The sequence below is a fragment of the Lutra lutra genome, chromosome 2, assembly GCF_902655055.1.
Source record: "Lutra lutra chromosome 2, mLutLut1.2, whole genome shotgun sequence".
Classification (NCBI taxonomy): domain Eukaryota; kingdom Metazoa; phylum Chordata; class Mammalia; order Carnivora; family Mustelidae; genus Lutra; species Lutra lutra.
In genome coordinates, this window is record NC_062279.1 from 139526830 (window position 1) to 139545906 (window position 19077).

The following is a 19077-nucleotide window of genomic DNA, read 5'->3' on the forward strand; positions in this document are numbered from 1 at the left end:
TCTTTTCTGTTCTCAAAAATTACTTAATTACGATTCTAAACAAAATATATATTCTCCAGGAGATCCTTGATACCAAGGACACTTCTCTCTTGATCTCCCATTTTCCATCCCATCCCAGCTGTGTGATCTAAAGAAGTCAAACCGTGTTCCTCAGCTCACTTCTTTTTGTAAAGCAGGAATGTATCCCCTTCCAGGCAAGGTTATTAGAAGATTGGAGGAGACAAGTGACATACTTAATCCATCATAAAGCTCAAATACCTCTTCTTGCACATGTACAAGGTCAGAACCTGTCAGAATTGGAGGCAGTTTCTGTTACTTCCACTTGGGTAATGCCAAAAACCATGAAGGAAACACTCCACAGATGCAAGGCTTTCTTTCCCCTTACAGGTGCATCTGGATCAACCACGAGTGTGTACTTGCTACTAACTGCATGTTTTCCTGCTTGATCACTCCCAAAGAAAAAAAAATGCAGAGTTCTGATGCATTGCTTTCAGGGTTTATAATGTGCATCTTTGGTAGATTCTATGCAAAAGCGTCAATGAAGTAGCTTTTGCATGCCATGTTTATCTTCTGACTTTTCCATTGGTGCATTCAATAAAGTATAATACTATTCTGTTTTATAATAATCACAGATATGATATTCCCTCTCAATGAGGTTTTTTTTTTTCAGCTGCCAAAGTCTATTGCTCTTATTTAATACAGAAAATGTTATAGACATAATAAGGATTAGCGTTGTGGAACCGTCAGAAATTTCTGCTGTAATCTTACTTTCTGATATCTAAAAAAGCTAACTGCAAGACTTTTAAAAGAGAATGAAATATATTCAAAATATACATGACTATTAAAATATTTGACTGTAAATTCTTCTGAAGTTCAAATAAATATTGATAAGAAAAGATGTTGTTAAAGAGGCATTCATCATACATAGAATTTTAAAGACTTTAATCTAATGCTTAAATTAAGAAGACTTGCATAATTATCACTTGCATATAGGAAAAGAGGAGTGATAGGAAATGAAAGCTATGAAAATTTAATTCCAACTGAAATGAAAAAGAAATTTATCCTTGAAAACTCTTCTATCTATGGCCACTGTTCATCACAAGGACTGTGGGGGTTCAGATATCGTCTTGCATTTCAGTAACAAACTTATTCTGATCCATTGCCCTGTGGGCTAAAGAACATGCATATGCTCCCAGCCTGTGAGACATTCGTGACAATTTCATCTTTTTATCACTCTTGAGTATGCTTATGTAGAAAACTGCATGTCATAGCCCAAGGAATCCCTCCTTATCATTACTTCTGACTCTCAAGCTAAAAAAGTGGTTTTGGAAGATTCAGTTAAAAATATGTGTTTTTTTCAAAAATTGTTTTCTTAATTATAGAAACAAAATTGAAATGTGTATCTCTGTGTGTGTGCGTGTGTGTGTGTAAGAGGGCTAAATTAAACACACCAAAAACTAAAAATCCAAACACTTCATGATTTCGACCTTATCTTCTCTAAGCACACACATCTGACAACAGTGGAAAATAAGTATTCATAGATTGTGAGAAAGCAAAATAATCCTAAAATATTGTAGATGCACAAACACATACCCATCCACACAATCTATGACATATTTATATATGCATAAATATGTACACATATAAATGCCACATAAAACAGGGGAAATTTAAAAACAAACAATAGGCATGTATTGTTTATTTCTTTCGTGGTCTCTCCCATACATCTGGGTATTATAAAACATTACACCATATGTCTATTTAGGATCACAGAAGTTTATGTTTTATGTTACATGACAGCATGGCTATAAATGTGGCAGAAACAATAAATGAAAACAAATTTTCTTTTTATGAATAAATTTAAGAATATTTTGCCACATCCATTCTGATAAAATTACATAAATGTTTGCTTAACTTGGAGGGGTTACATGCAAAAGATTACAGAATAAATAATAGAACACTAGTTAAGTGCTCTATTGGAAGTTTCTGCGACAAGGTAAAGTGGCCTGCCCTGAAATAGTAAATTCTAAATAAGGTTTTCAGCTTTTCAATCATGTTACAATCTATCCCTCACTGTTACTCTCCAAGTTCCTTGTCTCCTATATATTCTAATGCTTTGGCTGCCTTATATGCATTAATTTAGGTGGATGCCATTCAGAAATATATGGTACTTGGCTTACGTTCAAGCATCCGTACAAATATAAGGAAGTTGTCCTCATGAATCAAAATTCCAGCAAGTAATTATTGAACCTCTACTATGTCATGGGCATATGAAATTGAATTTTAAGATAAAGCATTAAGAAAAAAGAAATGAGGCCCCTGAAACTCTCCAAAGGACAGAATATAAAATAGAGAAGGAAACAAAGGTTCTATTAGCTTCCTAGGAGGCAGGAAAATAAAACAGAACAAGCTCCGGAGGCAGACCAAATTGGACTCTAATTTTACTTGTACACTCACTGGCTGCGGGATCATGGAAAAGCTGCTGTAACACAGGGATGATAATGCAGCATAGATTCAAGATCATGCGTGAAGAGCACCTCATACCTTGTTTGCACGCTAGGAGATGCTCAATAAACAATACGATTTTTTCATTATTAGTGTTATTAGTAACACCAACTACAAAAGATTACCTACCACTGTGGTTAGCATATGGAAAGTTCTTCATAAGTGCTTGCTGAATGAATGAGCACTGAATGTAGCCTAAACTGCGAGGAGAAAGGCAACGAAGGTCATGTGCAACAGAGACAAGGTCAAAACACATCCATCTGTCTCACTTCTTCCAAGAAGGATTTCCTAAAAAAGAAGTTTCACCCTTCCCCCCCTTTATCTCTGCCTTTGTGGTTGTTTGAATACTTTAAGAGCGACGTCATTTTTCCCAACTGCTAGCACCATTCCAGGAGTCAGAGGTAATCTTGCCGTTCTCTTATTAAATAATGAAACAGGACTACGATGTTCCAAATTTCTGCTTGCACGGCCCTAAGACATTCAGATAAGGTTAGCAGAGCAAATGATTGTCAGGTGCTCAGACAGCAGCCAGGCTTGGGGCCTGAGGATGCCGAGCTTCTCGGGTGAGAGCAGATTCTGCAGGTGTCCCGCAGCCTCTCCCTCCACCAGGCAGGCTGGCTCCCACTTTCTGCCATTACGGCTCATCTGTCTGAGTTCTTCATGGCATGTTGACACTCATTATGTCTTCACTCACTGTAAGACGAGGCACTGTGGTGAAATCGAAGTGGAAGAAACCGTGAACGGGCGGTTTTGCACCTGAGTGCTGGCTTTGTTTCTCCATTACCTCAGTCACATAACGTGCGATACATTTTCACAAGTTCTCAGTTCTCTCCTTTGTCAAAACACATGAGAAGCGGGTCACTAAAGCACAGACTTTGCAGTTGGAAACGTGTGGCTCCGTACCTTGGCTTTCCCATTTATGGACACTGTGACTTTGTGCAAATCACTGAGCTGCTTTTTACATCTCACTTTCTTAATTTATAAAGTGACATTAAGAATAAGGGTCGATGAGGCAATATCTCTAAGATACTTATCTGAGCATAAAACATGCAGAAACTTCCTCCTCTCCTTCTTCTTCTTCTTACTACTATTATTATAAGATTATCTAGTGTCTCCAGGCCTTCATTTGTAATCCTCTATACAAGGACCTTAGCTTGTTTACATTGCAGTAGGAAAGTCAGGGAGATGTGGCAATGAATTCGAGAATAAAAACAGAAAATATAATTCAGATCTACAAGAAGTCAGAGGAGACAGGAACACAAAATGTGGGCTAGCAAAACAAAGTAAATATAAGACAAAAGTAAAAGGGTTAGTACTAAATAAAGATAACATGTCCAGTTGTGATGCTAGAACACTCAGATAGTGATTTAGTAACTACATATTTAAAGGAAGACGACTTCTATGAGTAGGCACCACTTTGCGTAGTGGAGGGCTTTTCTCTAATACATGCAAGTAAATTTTGTTCAATAACTCGAAAAAATGGACTATATGATATTTCCTGAAATTTGAGTCTAAATCTATAAATAAGACACACACTTCTTGCTCCTTTCAATCTTCTCTGGGAAAAAAAGAATTCAATCCCAAATTTTGTTAAAAAGTTCACAGCACAAATGGCATAGTAGCCCCATTAAACGATGGTGCTCTGTGGAGTTTGTTTGAGAGTTTTAGGACTGGAATTGTCCGAGAAGAAACAACTCAAAGGGACAGTGAACACAAAACTACATAGATCTGGGGGAAGCTTACTATCAGAGAATGTTTGTACAAGTGTATATTATTTCTGTGAATTTGTTTCATAGGAATCTGAGAATGCTACAGCTTTAAAAATAATGACTGGATGGGGCACCTGGGTGGCTCGGTCGGTTAAGTATCAGACTTTTGATTTTGGCCCAGGTTGTGATCTCAGGCTCATGAGTGGGACTCTGTGCCCGGTGGGGAGTCTGCTTGAGATCCCCTCCCCATTCCCTCCCACTCTGTCCACCCCCACTTTCTCTCTCTCTCTGAAATAAATAAATAAACCTTTTAAAAAATAATGACTGGAATCTAAAGGAACAAAATGCAGATATCATCAGTACAAAGCAATATTAAAACAAAACAAAAGAAACAATTGAAAAAAAAAAAAAAGCTTCTTATCCCTAACCTAATGTTCTTCCAGTAGAGTACCTCAGAGACTCACGAGCCGGAGGAGAGAAGATGAATTACATCTGAAGTAAAAAACATGAAGTGTCTGAAATCAAAAGGCTATGATAAGTCTATAAAGTGTCTACTCATGGAAAGAGAAATTCACAAATTTGGCAAAGCATGAAAAGGGAGGGAAAGCATAACAACCCAGCCATTTCAAAATTAGTTTCAAAAAAATTTTTTTCTAGAAAACTCAATTCTTTGTAGTTAAACTTGTTTTCCTTTTATATAATCAAAATCAAATGAGGATTAGGCAGAGGTGTTAAGATCAAAAGTGGAAATATGTATTGATTCTATTCCTTGTTTGCTTACAGGGGTAGTACTCTAAACTTGACCCTCCTCTTCCTGTTCTGCCACCTTAAGGTTTTCTGTGTATTTAATAACCTTCATTTTACTAAGAATTCGTTGGTCCCCTGATCTCTGTTTCAAAGGGAGTGTCTAAAGGTGCAGCATTGGGGCACCTGGGTGGCTCAGTGGGTTAAAGCCTCTGCCTTCGGCTCGGGTCATGATCCCAGGGTCCTGGGATCGAGCCCCACATTGGGCTCTCTGCTCGGCGGGGAGCCTGCTTCCTCCTCCTCTCTCTCTCTCTCTGCCTGCCTCTCTGCCTACTTGTGATCTCTGTCTGTCAAATAAATAAATAAAATATTTAAAAAAAAAATAAAGGTGCAGCATTGTGCTGATGTTGATGGTGGTTATGGAGAATCAATGTGAGTCGTCAGCAAGAGGAAGAATGAGAGCTATGCATCCCATCTAGAAAACACGGGGCCTGCTAGTAGTCCTAAATTAACTTAATGCTTGACATCACATTTCATGAATCCAGGGGCACTCTGGTCAGGTCTCCCCATCGCGCTGGGCACTAACACATATTTCTAGAGTATCAGCGACATTGCTAGCTAGACTTTTTAGCTGATCCACACAAACTTCAAGCTGAACATCACCACAGCAAAATTTCATGGGGAACAACACCACAGAACTGTGAAGATTTTAAAATGTCTTCCCAAATAAAATTTAACAAGAACAACAAAATAACAGATGTTTAAAAGACATAGCAGAGAAAGAAGATAATGGCTTCGTTAGAACCCATTAACACTTATTTTTCTGTATGAGTATGAGCTACTTTAAATTACTTTATACTCCCCTAAGTCAAAAATGCAAAACTGTAAGGATCAGGAAAAAATAGGAAAAGGAGACAGACCTCAGTACAGATTTCAGTATAAGCCACAGCATCTTTACTGAAATAAATTGTTTACAAGTGGGCCCTTGCCACTGCAACGCAGAGGGCAAGCACACTAAAGACTCTGTCTCTTCCCTGGGAGTGGTCTCCATGTTTCATCAAAAGAAGAACAACTTGAGATTTACAAGGACTGTCCTATACAATTCTTACATTTATTTATACTATACAAATACTGCAAGGTATATATTATGTGTACATAATTATAGGAGTTATTATATACTTAGAAAACAGCATACTATTGTTTAGAATGTATAATGAAGTTTTTAAAAAAAGTTTATTCTAGTTAACATTCTTCTAGCTTTAAAAGATCGGGAGGGAGACAAACCATAAGAGACCCTTAATCTCACAAATCAAACTGAGGGTTGCTGGAGGGTGGTGGGGAGGGATAGGGTGGCTAGGTTATGGACATTGGGGAGGGTATCCGCTATGGTGAGTGCTGTGAAATGTCTAAGCCTGATGATTCACAGACCTGTACCCCTAGGAAAATAATACATTATATGTTAATAAAAATTTAAAATTCTATGTAACTTCCTAAAGATTGTTATCTGATCTTCTCTATCAAAACAAATGGTATTCATATTCAAAATTATCTCTGCTCTACTGCTTGCTTCAGTATGACTCTGTTCTAATGTATGTTTTATATTTAATAGGATGGAAACAAAACAAGCTTTAAAAAAAGAGAATAATCAACTTCACCTCCATTATCATAAATTTGCAATGTTGCCACTAACAAACATAGTTCAAACCCAGAAGCTTACTTGACTTAAAAAGTCACATTTCAATAAGTAACAGAAAAATTATTCAGTAACTTGCTCATTGTTTCTATTCTTACTATCAAAGAATTTCATCAGTTTAATGATCATGTCATTCCCCCCACCCCCATACGGACTGATAACCTTTGACCACGCGAAGCATGAACTTCAGTGTGAACCTGAACCGCTGCTGTTTCACTGTAACTTGCTGCTGTGGAGAACTTGAGCCATGTGAGAGCTGACCTCTAAACATCTGTAGGAACTGGGACTTTTCAAGCCCAGCCATCCTTCAGGAAATGTCATCAGCTCTTCACTTTACAGCATTTCTGCGGACAGAGAGACCCACCTCAGGTTCAGGGCTAGCAGCTGCTCCTTTGACTTCAGAAGCTCCCCCACTTCAAAACTGGCATAGCCCAGGAAGCTTCGCTGAAAATAAGACAGAATGGTGTTCATTAACTTCAAAAGTCCTTAGTATCTTTGCTGTCACACCAATCATACAAAATTAGAAGAATGAAATATTGACTGCATGAGCCTGACAGATACTTCACTTGCAGAGATACAATCATAACTGACAGAGCTACGATAATCGAGCCTTCTCGTGGGGTGAAGTCCAGGGGTGCAAATGGTGACTTTTCCATTAAAAACAAAGAAACCAGGAGCCTAGAAAAGAACAAAATGTGTAACACCAAAGCCAGGACTTTTCTGTGAATTTTCTTCCCCTATGAAAACTGGGATAGAAGAAGAGATGATAAACTTTCAATATTTACCAATGCCGTCGTCGTTCTTATTAGAATTCCTCAAGTCACTGGCAGCGACAACTTTGTATTCCAGATATGAGCGAATCTGTTAGTTGGAGCTATTTTTATGTGGGACTCTGTACAAGTTATAAATAGAAATGCTGTATTTCTCCCCATCACAGCAATGTTTAAAAGCATTTGTTTCCTTTGTTTTTTCTATACTAGCATGGGACAATTTCATTCCAATACACAAAACAGAAAGGTACTTACTCTGTTACATTTTCTAAAATTGCTTTTTTAACCTATCACACTGGCTTGGCTGTTGACTATCTATGAATATCTCCTTTCTACACTTTTTGACTCATAATGTAAAGAATAAAACTCCAAATTGGTTTTTCTTTTCCAGGAAACAAATCTTTCATCTCTTTTTTAATATTCTGGGCTACTTCTGACTTAAAGTCACAATATTATGGTATACCATAAATAGTATTTCTCGTTCTTCCCTCAAGGTCAAGAAGTAAACACGAAAATATCAAACCCATATCATCTAGGCCATTGCTGCCTTACATAGTGTAATATTCTACAAGAAGTCAACCCACTACATTTTCCAGAGCATTCTCTCTTCATAGGTCTGTTGCAGGGCTGCCCTAGAATGAGAGCCTGGGCTTAAGGAGTCTAAGCACAATTGGGTCTTTTTAGCCAAAAGTGTGAGGTTATTTCATACACAATAGGCTGTGTCCACACTTAGTGATTATTAAGCAAAAGAAAGACATGCTTCACATCAAATTTTTTCTCCCTTTTTTCAATTTAGAACTGTTTCAAGAAACTTAAAGGCAAACACTGGAAATACAACTCAGTTCTAAAGTTGGAGATGGCCTACACGTTAGCAAGGATAAACCCAATGAACTAACTTGAAACTCACAGAGCTGGCTTAGACACCAGCTCACCGAAGCCAGAAGAGCATGAGACTAAATTATTAGGAGAAGGACGTCAGGTGAAAATACTATTTGTAGCAAAGCTCTGGTGATACATCAATGAGTGATGAAATGAGAGTAAGTCAAGCTAGAAAAAGAAGTCCAAGTGCTATATGAGTGAAGCATGAAGGGATTTAGGGTAACTTTTCAGCAAATGGTAGAGTAAAACCTGGGAGAGATCCAGCTGAAGAGAAGCATTAATGTCACCTCATGAGCGATAACTACTAGACCATCCTTTTCGAGCACCCCTTCTCCATTCCCTATTTCTTATCCTGTTGTATTTTTCTCTATTGGCACTTATCACCATAGGACATATTATTTTTTTATACATATACATATTATATATTTTTTTTCATTGCTTATTTTGTAACTCCTTTGAAAATAATCAAGATTTGAAGCTCCACAAGGAGCCTTGTTTTGTTTTCTCACAAACTCCTACTGCCTAGTGCACAGTAGGCACGTGAAAAATTTTTGCTGACAGTAAATGTGTGAACGACTGGCATAAAAACTAGCTTTCAAGTTAGTCACTCTATTAGATATAGATATCAGAATGTTCTTTCCGCAGGTATTTACAAAGTACTATAATTTGCTGAAATGTGGGAAATGAAAACAATTTTAACGTGCGGATTGTATATTGTAGTGAATTTCATTGTAGCATGTGGTAGTTAAGCATGTCTATTCCACTTCTTCTTTCCCTGATTATCAGAGTTTTTAAATCACTCTTTATTCTCAAAGAAAACTTTTTAACTGATGAGAGATTTCATGATGCCTCAAAATTTTCAATGATTTTCTCTCTGCCTATTGAAATGTCGAAGGTATGGATGGTTTTGGAGTGAATAAAACAGACTATACATGTCATGAATGTTACTGAGGTCTTTTCATCAATAAAAGTGACAAATGCCCCATAGTGGAATGTAGCAATGAGAGACAGGTGGAGTGGCTATTTTCAGACATGAGCTACACACGCCCCATGAGGCACAGCTGTCCGTAGAGTTGTGACCATAGCTGCTGAATGTCTCCTCTGTCCACCAGATCAGGGGCTGCTATGGAAGCAGGACTCTGGCTGGTCCATCTCTGAGCCATGCCCAGTGCTCAGAACAGAAGGGTTGCCTTGTATGTCTACTGCCTCATTGTACGTGTTTGCAAGGGACCAAGGACAATGCCCATGGGTCTAACTTTTTTATCATAACTGGCAGCCACAGGCTTCATCTCAAAAGATAGCAAGAGATTTTACAGAAATCATACAATGTGTCAGAAACTAATTTAGGTAATGACATTATAGCACTGTGTTATGAAAACTTGTCAAACCCAAGGAGGTGTTATTTAGATATAAATATTATCTTTTTTATTCTACAAATAACTGTACATGGTGACTATGTGTGGCACAAAGGACATTAATGAAATCCCTGAAGACAGTGGGACATGAAACACTAACAATGGCTTTGCCTCTATATTTACCTTCTGGTAGGTGTTTTTTGTATTTGCTTGATGTCAACATAAATAAAACACATCATTCATTTACACGGATATCTACTGGACTCCTGTAAAAGAATGAATTAGAAGGAAACGTCTTCTCTGTTTCTGAAACCTAAATCCCCATGGAGGGAAAAGAGCACACTAATGCTAATATAAGAGAGTAACCGAATATAAAGCTATTTTATCTTTGCTGTCACTGTAATCATAACCATGGAATATCAGAGACATCTTTAAAAAATTTTAAGTCTCAAATATAACTCAAGGAACAAGCTTTCCCATCTTGTTGTCAGTGCTGTTTCTAAAATACTCATCTTAAAGGTTTTAAACTGGGAGGTCTAGTATCAGTGGAAAAATGTGAAAGACAAACAAAAAAATTAAAGTCTCACTGGAGTTGGAGCTCAGAGGTCTGGAGTGTCATGTTAAATGTTATTCTGTCAAAAAATGGAAATATGGGCATTTAAATCACTTCTCCCAGCCCCCAAACAGGCTATCCACTAATGGGTATTGTCAGGCCTTATTTCTCTGTCTTCTTGCTTGCAAATCTGTGGTCTTGAATGAGTTACTTCATCATTCCCCATCATAACTGCTATAGGAAAAGTTGCATGTGATAACTCTATCTTTCGCATAGTTACTGTTATAAGAATCAAAGTAAGCCAGGCAAAGCTCTTGGTACATTGCTGGGAAAAAAACAGGAAGTTAAAGGAGTTAACTGGCTTACACATGGTCCCAGAACTAGTTAATATGCAGATGCCAAGTTGGAATCCAGGTTTCCTGCTTTTTAGTCTAGCATTCTTTTATCTCCATTACACTGGGCTTTATTTCCAGGACAGGTGGCAATTCTCTCTCCTTCTGCCAGGCTCTCTGCCTGCTCAACATGGGTCTCTGGCCTTTTTTACCTGTTCAGGAGAGAGCAACACTCACGATGATCATTCTGGGTGCAAGCGCCCAGAGCAGATGATCATTGAATTGCTTCCTGCATAATTTCAATCTCTCACCTGGCTGGAGAGTGATAGCAAGCAGGGGGGGAAAAAAAAAAGTTGGGGCATCTGCTTCAATCCCAGTTCCTCTCTATAGGGAGTGTACAAATAAACAGTTTATCCTACCAGCCCTTGCAGGGACTCTAAGCAAGTCACAAGTATTCAGATTGCTTCTGGGGTTGCACAGGTCTCTGCAGCAGGCCCTCAGTGGTCCCTGGCTGTGCTGTACTATATAAGGGGCCACAAGATGTACAACTCTGTACACCATGAGCTGGCCTACCCTCTGTCACCTATGTTCATCTCGCAAAGCCTCTAACCAAAATAGAGGCTTCCTGTATACCACAATTTCCAAGAGACTCCCAAGTTTTACCAAGTACTGTGTAGAACTGTACAATCCAATGGCGAACCATTGGTTCAAGCACGAGGCTTATGGCCACTCTGAATTGAGATGTGCTGTATGCATAAAATACACATCACACTTATACAACATGGTATTTAAAAAGAGTGTGAAACAGAGCATTGCTAATTTCTTGTATTGATTACATTTTGAAATGATTACATTTTGTGTATGTTGGGTTCAACAAAATACTAAAATTCACCTTGCCTGTTCCTTTTTTAATTTTTTGAAAGCATGGGCTGCTAGAAATTTTGCAATTATATATGTGGCACACATTTGTAGCACACACAATATTTCCATGGAAAAATGCTGGCTTAGAGGTTAAATGAATATATCAATAATACTTTGACCTATTCTTATAAAACTATCTACAAGAACTGTGGTACAAGTCCGAAAGGCCTTGGAAGAGCCAGAGTTGATAGCATGAGGCTCATACACAACAAGCCCTCCGTGTAACTCACAGGAAGTCCTTTTTTCATAGCCCATGTACTTCTTCTTCAGTGACAACCCTAACAGATATGGTTCCACTGTTTCCCATCAAATAGGCAGGGAAAGAAGATACATGAACTACTCACACTGAAAAAAAAAAAAAATCAGAAGGACAAAAAAGAGACTTGGGAGGAAATCTATTACAAGTGGACAAACGGTCCAAAGAAAACATTAAAAAGCATTTTAGGGTAAAGTCGTATATTTAAAAATTACATCTTTTTTTTTTTTTTTAAAGATTTTATTTATTTATTTGACAGAGAGAGATCACAAGTAGACGGAGAGGCAGGCAGAGAGAGAGGGAAGCAGGCTCCCCGCTGAGCAGAGAGCCCGATGCGGGACTCGATCCCAGGACCCTGAGATCATGACCTGAGCCGAAGGCAGCGGCCCAACCCACTGAGCCACCCAGGCGCCCCTAAAAATTACATCTTTACTAGGAATATACCTCAAAAGGTCTCAGCACATATTGGTATCTCCTTCCCTAAGACATCAACAAAAGGTCTGGGTGTATCCAATAGATGTTGCTTAAGAATGCAAAGAAATGTATAGAACATATTTGAATTATTTATAATAAAACTATTTATAATAATCATTTTTTAAATCAGAGTAGTCAAGAGCTAGAGTTCTTAGCAGGTTGTAATGGCAGAGCCAAGTCTGGGCCAAGAGCTAAAACTCTCAGACCAAAGAAATATTTTGAGGATTAAGTGATGAGATATAAATTAATCAGGGCTCCATGACAGGTGCTTAAGATGTGGTGATTCTTCTCTATCCACAATATTGTGTACTCTGAGGGTATTAGAATGCCAGGGCCTGTGGACTTGTTCTTATTTAGGCTCATTCTTACTACACTTGAGACTTAGGTCTATAATATAATTGCCATTTTATCGAGTTCTGATGTGTCATAAAGTGTACTAGATTTTTACATATTATTAAGATTTATGTACCATTGCAATTTTTTTTTTAGATGCCCCCTTTCATTTTGGTGGTTCTAAAAAACTTAAGATGGTTGGCAAACCAAAATCATGATATGCTTTCTAACTCAATACAGATATCATAATCTACTAGTTTCTAGACACAAAGCTAGGGTTATTAGAGTGAACAAAATAAGGGGCACCTGGGTGGCTCAGTGGGTTAAAGCCTCTGCCTTTGGCTCAGATCCCAGGACCCTGGGATCAAGCCCCGCATCAGGCTCTCTGCTTAGTGGGGAGCCTGCGTCCCCCCCACCCCTGCCTGCCTCTCTGCCTACTTGTGATCTCTGTCAAAAAAAAAACTACCACCACCACCAACAAAAAAAAATTTAAAAATAAATAAATAAATAAATAGGCTCTTTGCTCTTACAGAGTTTAACATGTAGGAGGAGTGTGCAGACATTACCAATATCTAATATCTATTTGGCTCACTTTTCATTACTAATAGCACCTTGATTTTGTTCCAATGGGAACTGAACCAGATTCTCTTCTGCTTGGGCACTCCTGTCTTCTTAGTGATAGGTACACAGCAATATACCAACTGAAATTTCCCCAAAAAGTTATTGATTCCCAGAATTGAAGGAAAAAGATCAGCTGCCGTTCGTCCTTCAGTGTTTTGCCCACCTGGGCTGTGACTTCTGAAGGTTCAATGTTTAGACTGGACAATACTCTAACAAAGGAGGAGCTGGAAGGTAGATAGAACCTGGTTGCTCGAAGTCATTTTTTGAGTAGCTCCGGCCTTGGGCCATTACCGCATTATCTTTTTCTAACATGATAAAAATGAGTCTGTTACTTCTAAGCCACTGTTTGTCAGGCGACTTGGTTCTGAATGCATTCCTAACTGATTCAACAGACATGTCACAGGATGTCAACTGAGAATTTTCTTTTGATCCAGGATGAGTCTTTGTCAAAGACAGTATCCCAAATACACCATGGTATCAGTTCAGAGAACCTCCAGTGCTTGGAGCTAGCAACCTTCTCACAATGCTTCAGAAGAAGCCAATTTAAGGGTGCCTGGATGGCTCACTCGGTTGAGTGTCTGACTCTTGATTTTAGCTCAAGTCATGATGTCTCTGCCATGATAGTGGGAAAACAGCATAAATGAACATATTCAGAACAGACAGTTGGTGAATGTGGCCCCCAGGCTATAGTTTATAGACCTCTGACTCCTGAGGATCTCTTAATCAGTCCCAATTGGAATATAGTTGAGAAAGTGGTATGTTTAAATGTCTCAAATTGTCCTATCATTAAGAACACTGGCATTTTTTTTCAGTAATTACTTTTAAGCTGTTTTCAATTCACTCAGTATTATAAAATTTTCAAATACAAAATTGCATTAAATACAATCCGTGTTCAGTATTAAAGCTAAAAAAAAAAAAAAAACCCTCAATATGGACTCTGTTACCATGGGTACCACTTTGACTTTTAAAAATTTATTCATGGGACTTGGGTGGCTTAGTCAGTTAAGCATCTGACTCTTGATTTCAGCTCAGGTCATGATCTCAGGGTCATGAGATGGAGCCCCGTATCAGGCTCCGTGCTCTCCTCCCGGAGTCTAAGTGAGATTCTCTCCCTCTGCCCCTCCTCCCACTTATGTGTACATACGTTGTCTCTCTCTCTCTATCTCTCAAATAAATGAATAAATCTTTTTTAAAAAAATATTTTCTTTATTTATTTGTCAGAGAGAGAGCACAAGCAGGGGGAGTGGCAGGCAGAGCAGGCAGAGAGAGAAGCAGGCTCCCAGCTGAGCAAGGAGCCCCATGCGGGAGTTGATCCTGAGACCATGGGATCATGACCTGAGCCAAATGCAGACGCTTAACGCCTGAGCCACCCAAGCATCCCAATAAATGAAAAAATCTTAAGAAAAAAAAAGTCAATGGTCTTTTTGGTCTATTAGTAACATGACATGGCCAGTTGATGTAAAGGTAGTGTTGGAAGAGAGGGAAGGTGAGCATTTCAGGAGATGCACTATTTAGGAAATGAGGCCAATCTCTTCACTCTATCACATCCAGGAAAACACCGCAAAGTCAGAGGAGTCAGACAGAGTCCCCTCTGACTGGGGACTAGAGAATTATTCAACCTGTACCCGGGGAAAAAAACGAGAAGGTCCTGATAGGCACGAGAGAACACAAAGTACCCTATTCCTTCTCCACGATCAAATGCAGAGATGGCTGACATTCTTCTCCATCAATTCAATTCAATTCAACTCAAGCTCTGGTGCATTTAGTGGAGGGCCCCCTTGGCAGGTTCAGATGGCGGCTGTTGCCAGTGATGAAATGATCGGTACGTAAGACAATGCTGCACACAAAAACTGGAAGAAGGTTGTCAACTGCCTGTAGGATTGCGGGGAGTTTCCCATAGGCCTTACAGTTGGCTCAGTCCCATGACCTCTTTAGACCCAACATTTTTCTAGGCTTTTTCAACCTCTCTGTACAGATCCCAGGGACTCAGCCTGTTGGGCTCTCCCTCAGGAGTTGCCACCACCTACTCCAGGCTTTTCTAAGCAAAAAGCTTGTTTTTCTCTTCCTGCTCTTGCAATTTCTAAAAGTCGCGATATGGCGGTGCCGACGCAGCGGGAAAACCTTTGCAGGGTTTTGCAACACCGGACTGCACTTTGACAGCAGCTTCTGTGTGGACCAGCGTTACAGTATAGCAGGAAGCAGAAAGCAGCACAGACCCGTGGCTAGTTTGTTCTCTGCCTCCTTCCCGAAGCAGGAGAGCTCACGTCTGCGATTTCCCTAGCCTTCTGTTGGTCCAGGAATGCTGGCTCTGAGTTGTCTCTCGGCTACCTGCAGGGCAATTTCTAGACTCGTCTCTAGCAGGCTAAAGTAAATATGAATCCATTTGAGGGTGATTTCCCAGAGACAAGGAATGACTTCCATATAATTCACCAAATATGTGACAGTGCCCCCCTTGCGTTGTCACACCCTGTTAATTTAACTCAATTTCCTTTGTCGGCGATCAGACAACAGAAGGTCAGTGGAAAGCCAAAAGATCCAACTTAGAAGGGATGCATGTGCCCTTCGGAAACATAAGAAACACTTACCCCAACCTCTGGCAGGGGATCCTTGTGTTCAGGTAGGACACTGGTTCGAACCTACAGAGAAGAACAAACATTCTCCGTGTGATTTTAAAATAGAAACCAGTGCAGAAGCTTCACACAGGTGCTGGGTGTCATTTTCCATCCCAGGCAACGATTCAAACTCTGGGGTTAATCATTACTGAAGGCACCTGGGTGTACCACCTGCTGCGGTACGGCAAAGCTGCCCTTTTATCACTAAGCTTCCTGATTTTCCTAAGTAGACAGAACTGCCAGGTCCTCACCCCATCACTCCTCACCCAATACAGAGATATCTAGGCTTAAGGTGAATCACCTTTAATCTCCTCAAAAAGCAGCCCTCATTCCATATTCAAGGGGAAGGAGAGAGTTGTTATAGAGAAAGTCATTCCATGCAAGCCCAATAAATATTTATTCTCCAAATGAGCACCAAAACCCACAGTCTTTATAGGATATTCCTCCCACTTGAGAGTTCTGGGCCAAATTGTCAGATACCATTACCTAAATTCATTTGAAAACTAATTCTCAGCTGGGGGAGAGGGAAATAATGTAAAATAATCAGTCATCTGGGGAAGCTTTTCATATGTTTGAAAGTGTTCCAAGTGAAATATCAACTCCTTAGATGATAAGTAGGCATATATCTTCCACTGAGCAGTGATCCTTAATCCTGGCTGTACGTTAGAGCTACCTGGGGACCTTTCAAACTCCTGGTGCTCTCTCCTGCCCCCAGATATTGATTCTAATGTACAACTGAGTCGATGTTTCTCTAAGAAAAAAAATGTTTCCAATGAAAAGGAATCACGACGATCTTTCTCACTTAAGGAAAAGCTAGTAAAAGCAAGAAACACCTAAAACCTAAATCTAGTGTATCTTAATTTGAAGTAAGGATTAGATAAACACATTAAAGGAATGCAGGGCAATAGACAAGCATACTCTGTTTAACTGGAGAGCAGAGGAAAGAGGGGATGGCTGGGAAGAGAGGAACCCTAGGCACACGTGTTCGATCAATAGTTCAGGGGGCCATTTTCACGAAATCCCTTTGGAGGTGCAACACTGCCAATCATAATTGTCTTGAAACCCTTTAAGTCCCGACATACCTGACTATACCTGGTCAATTCTCTCAGGTGGCAGGGATACTTACAATACGGCTCATAATGTCAGAAGACTTGAACTAGCTCCTTAGGGCCTGCTCATCATTAACACAGTTTCCACTTCTTGGAAAAAGCCTCAAGCCATGGGTAAAACACTGCATTTTAACTTCCAGCTTAATGCTCTTTCTTTGTGTCTTTATGACAGATCCAGCACTATCACTTGCACAATTTGTCAGTCCTTATGACTCAGAATTGTTCACCAGAGCACAAAATAAATGACAGGAGAGATCCCAACAGAGTAAACAACACAATTTGCAGAACACTCTCAACTCAGGATTTCACGACAGCGCTCACTGGCTGAGAGCATTTGCAGTGTGGTAGCTGCATTAATGTTCTTTGGTCCAGAATGTTCAGACGTACCATTCAGTCTCATTATCTGAAAATCATTAGCTGGCCTCAAAGGATGAGGAATCTACGTATCAACAGGGGAGACTGTAAAGGACCATAGAGTGTGTGCATGTATATGATCTCCATCTCTCTCTCTCTCTCTCTCTCTCTCTCTCTCTCTCACACACACACACACACACACTATACACTTTCTGTCTCTCTCTGTTTCTCTGTCTCTCTCTCTCTCTCTCTTTATATATGTATATCCTTATGTTTGTGTAAGACACTGGGTTCAAACCCATAGAGAAAACAAACATTTTCTGTGTGATTTTGAAATAGAAACCAGAGAGAAAAAGAGAGTGAGAGAGAGGGAAAGAGAGGGACTAGTTTCCCCTCTTATCCACAGTTTCACTTTCCATGGTTTCATTATTACCCACAGTCAACCACCAAATATAATATAATGATATAATGTTGTGTGATATAATGTTAAATAGGGTAGAATAATATTGACAATTACTGCAATATGGTCATTACATTTATATTGATTTTTATCAGTAGAACACTTATTCTTTACAAATAAACTGTTTCAGAAGAAAAAAGAGATTCTTAACACAAAGTTGTATACTATGAAAAAATCTGAAGATATCCATGGACTAGTTGGCCATTTCCAATGTGTGTACATGTGTGAAGGAGAGAGGGAGAGAGAGAGAGAATGAATTTCCCTTTACATAATACAAGTATTTTTAAAAACTACATGGATGTCAAATTTTCCTAAATCAAGGCATGCTTAAAACTAGCAAAGATTTTGATTTAGAGGAATTGAAAAACAAAACTTTTATAAACCAATTTTAAATTTTTATAAAGTCAGATTTTCACATGCAACATTTGTTTAAGATAGTCTATATGGATAGGTCTAAAACTTTTAAATTTAAGGTCAATGCTACAGATGTGTGATATATTGGTTACACATTGATGATGCTTTTTCTTGCATAATCTATATCCCTCATTAGAGTGAACACATACTAGGTGGCAAGCACTGGATTTGTCAGTAAGTAAAGTCCCATTTCTTCCCTTTGGGACTTCATAGTAAGTGGGACAAATATATGAATAAAGCCGGTACAAAGTAATACATACTATTATGGAAATGTGAGCATTTTTCTGTGGGCATTCAGAGTAAGAAATAAATCAGACTGTGAATGTTAGGAGAGACTTCACAGAAGAAGTAGTCTGGGTTTTGAAGGATGAGTAGGAGCTTTAGGCAAGGAAGATCACGACAACAAAACAAACAGGGTGTTGTATAATGGGCATGTGTCATGGAGTTGCAAAATGGCATTTGTGTTTGGGAATGATTGAGTATTCTGATAACAGCATAACAGGGGTCCTTTGGGGAGATGGCAAGAGTTAAATATGTTTGGGGAGAGATGTTAGGGCCATTTGGTATCTATCATGTTATAGAAATGGGACTTTATGCAATTCATAAGTGATGGGAAATCATGCAAGACATTTGAGTAGAGGAGTGACATTATCACAGCCCCCTGAAGCATCCCAACTCTGTCCTAAGTCATAGTGGGAGAATTATTTAACCTCTTCATGCCGGTTGCCTTTTGTCTTTACGTTAGCTATCTTTAGCATAGGGTACTAACAGACCTCATAGGTTGTTGTAGAATGTCTTTTCAGCACTTGGAATAGTAACTGACGCTGAGAGGGGAAGAAAGGAGGGAGTGAAAGAAAAGGGAAGAAGAAAGAGGAAATGGGGGCTGAGGGAGAAAAAGAAGGGAAAGGAGGAGGGAGGAGACAGAGAAAAAGCAGAGGGTAGAGACGGCTGGAGGAATATGTCACTGGAAAAAAGAAAAAAAA

At 39.2% G+C, this 19077-nt stretch overlaps 1 protein-coding gene across 1 annotated transcript in view; it reads right to left on the reverse strand.

Moving 5' to 3' along the window:
• INPP4B (inositol polyphosphate-4-phosphatase type II B) overlaps positions 1 to 19077 on the reverse strand; it is an 832665-nt gene that overhangs the window by 251980 nt on the left and 561608 nt on the right. The window contains 2 exon segments of the mRNA XM_047718523.1: positions 7016 to 7095; positions 15731 to 15781. Coding sequence (XP_047574479.1) covers positions 7016 to 7095; positions 15731 to 15781 — 131 coding nt within the window.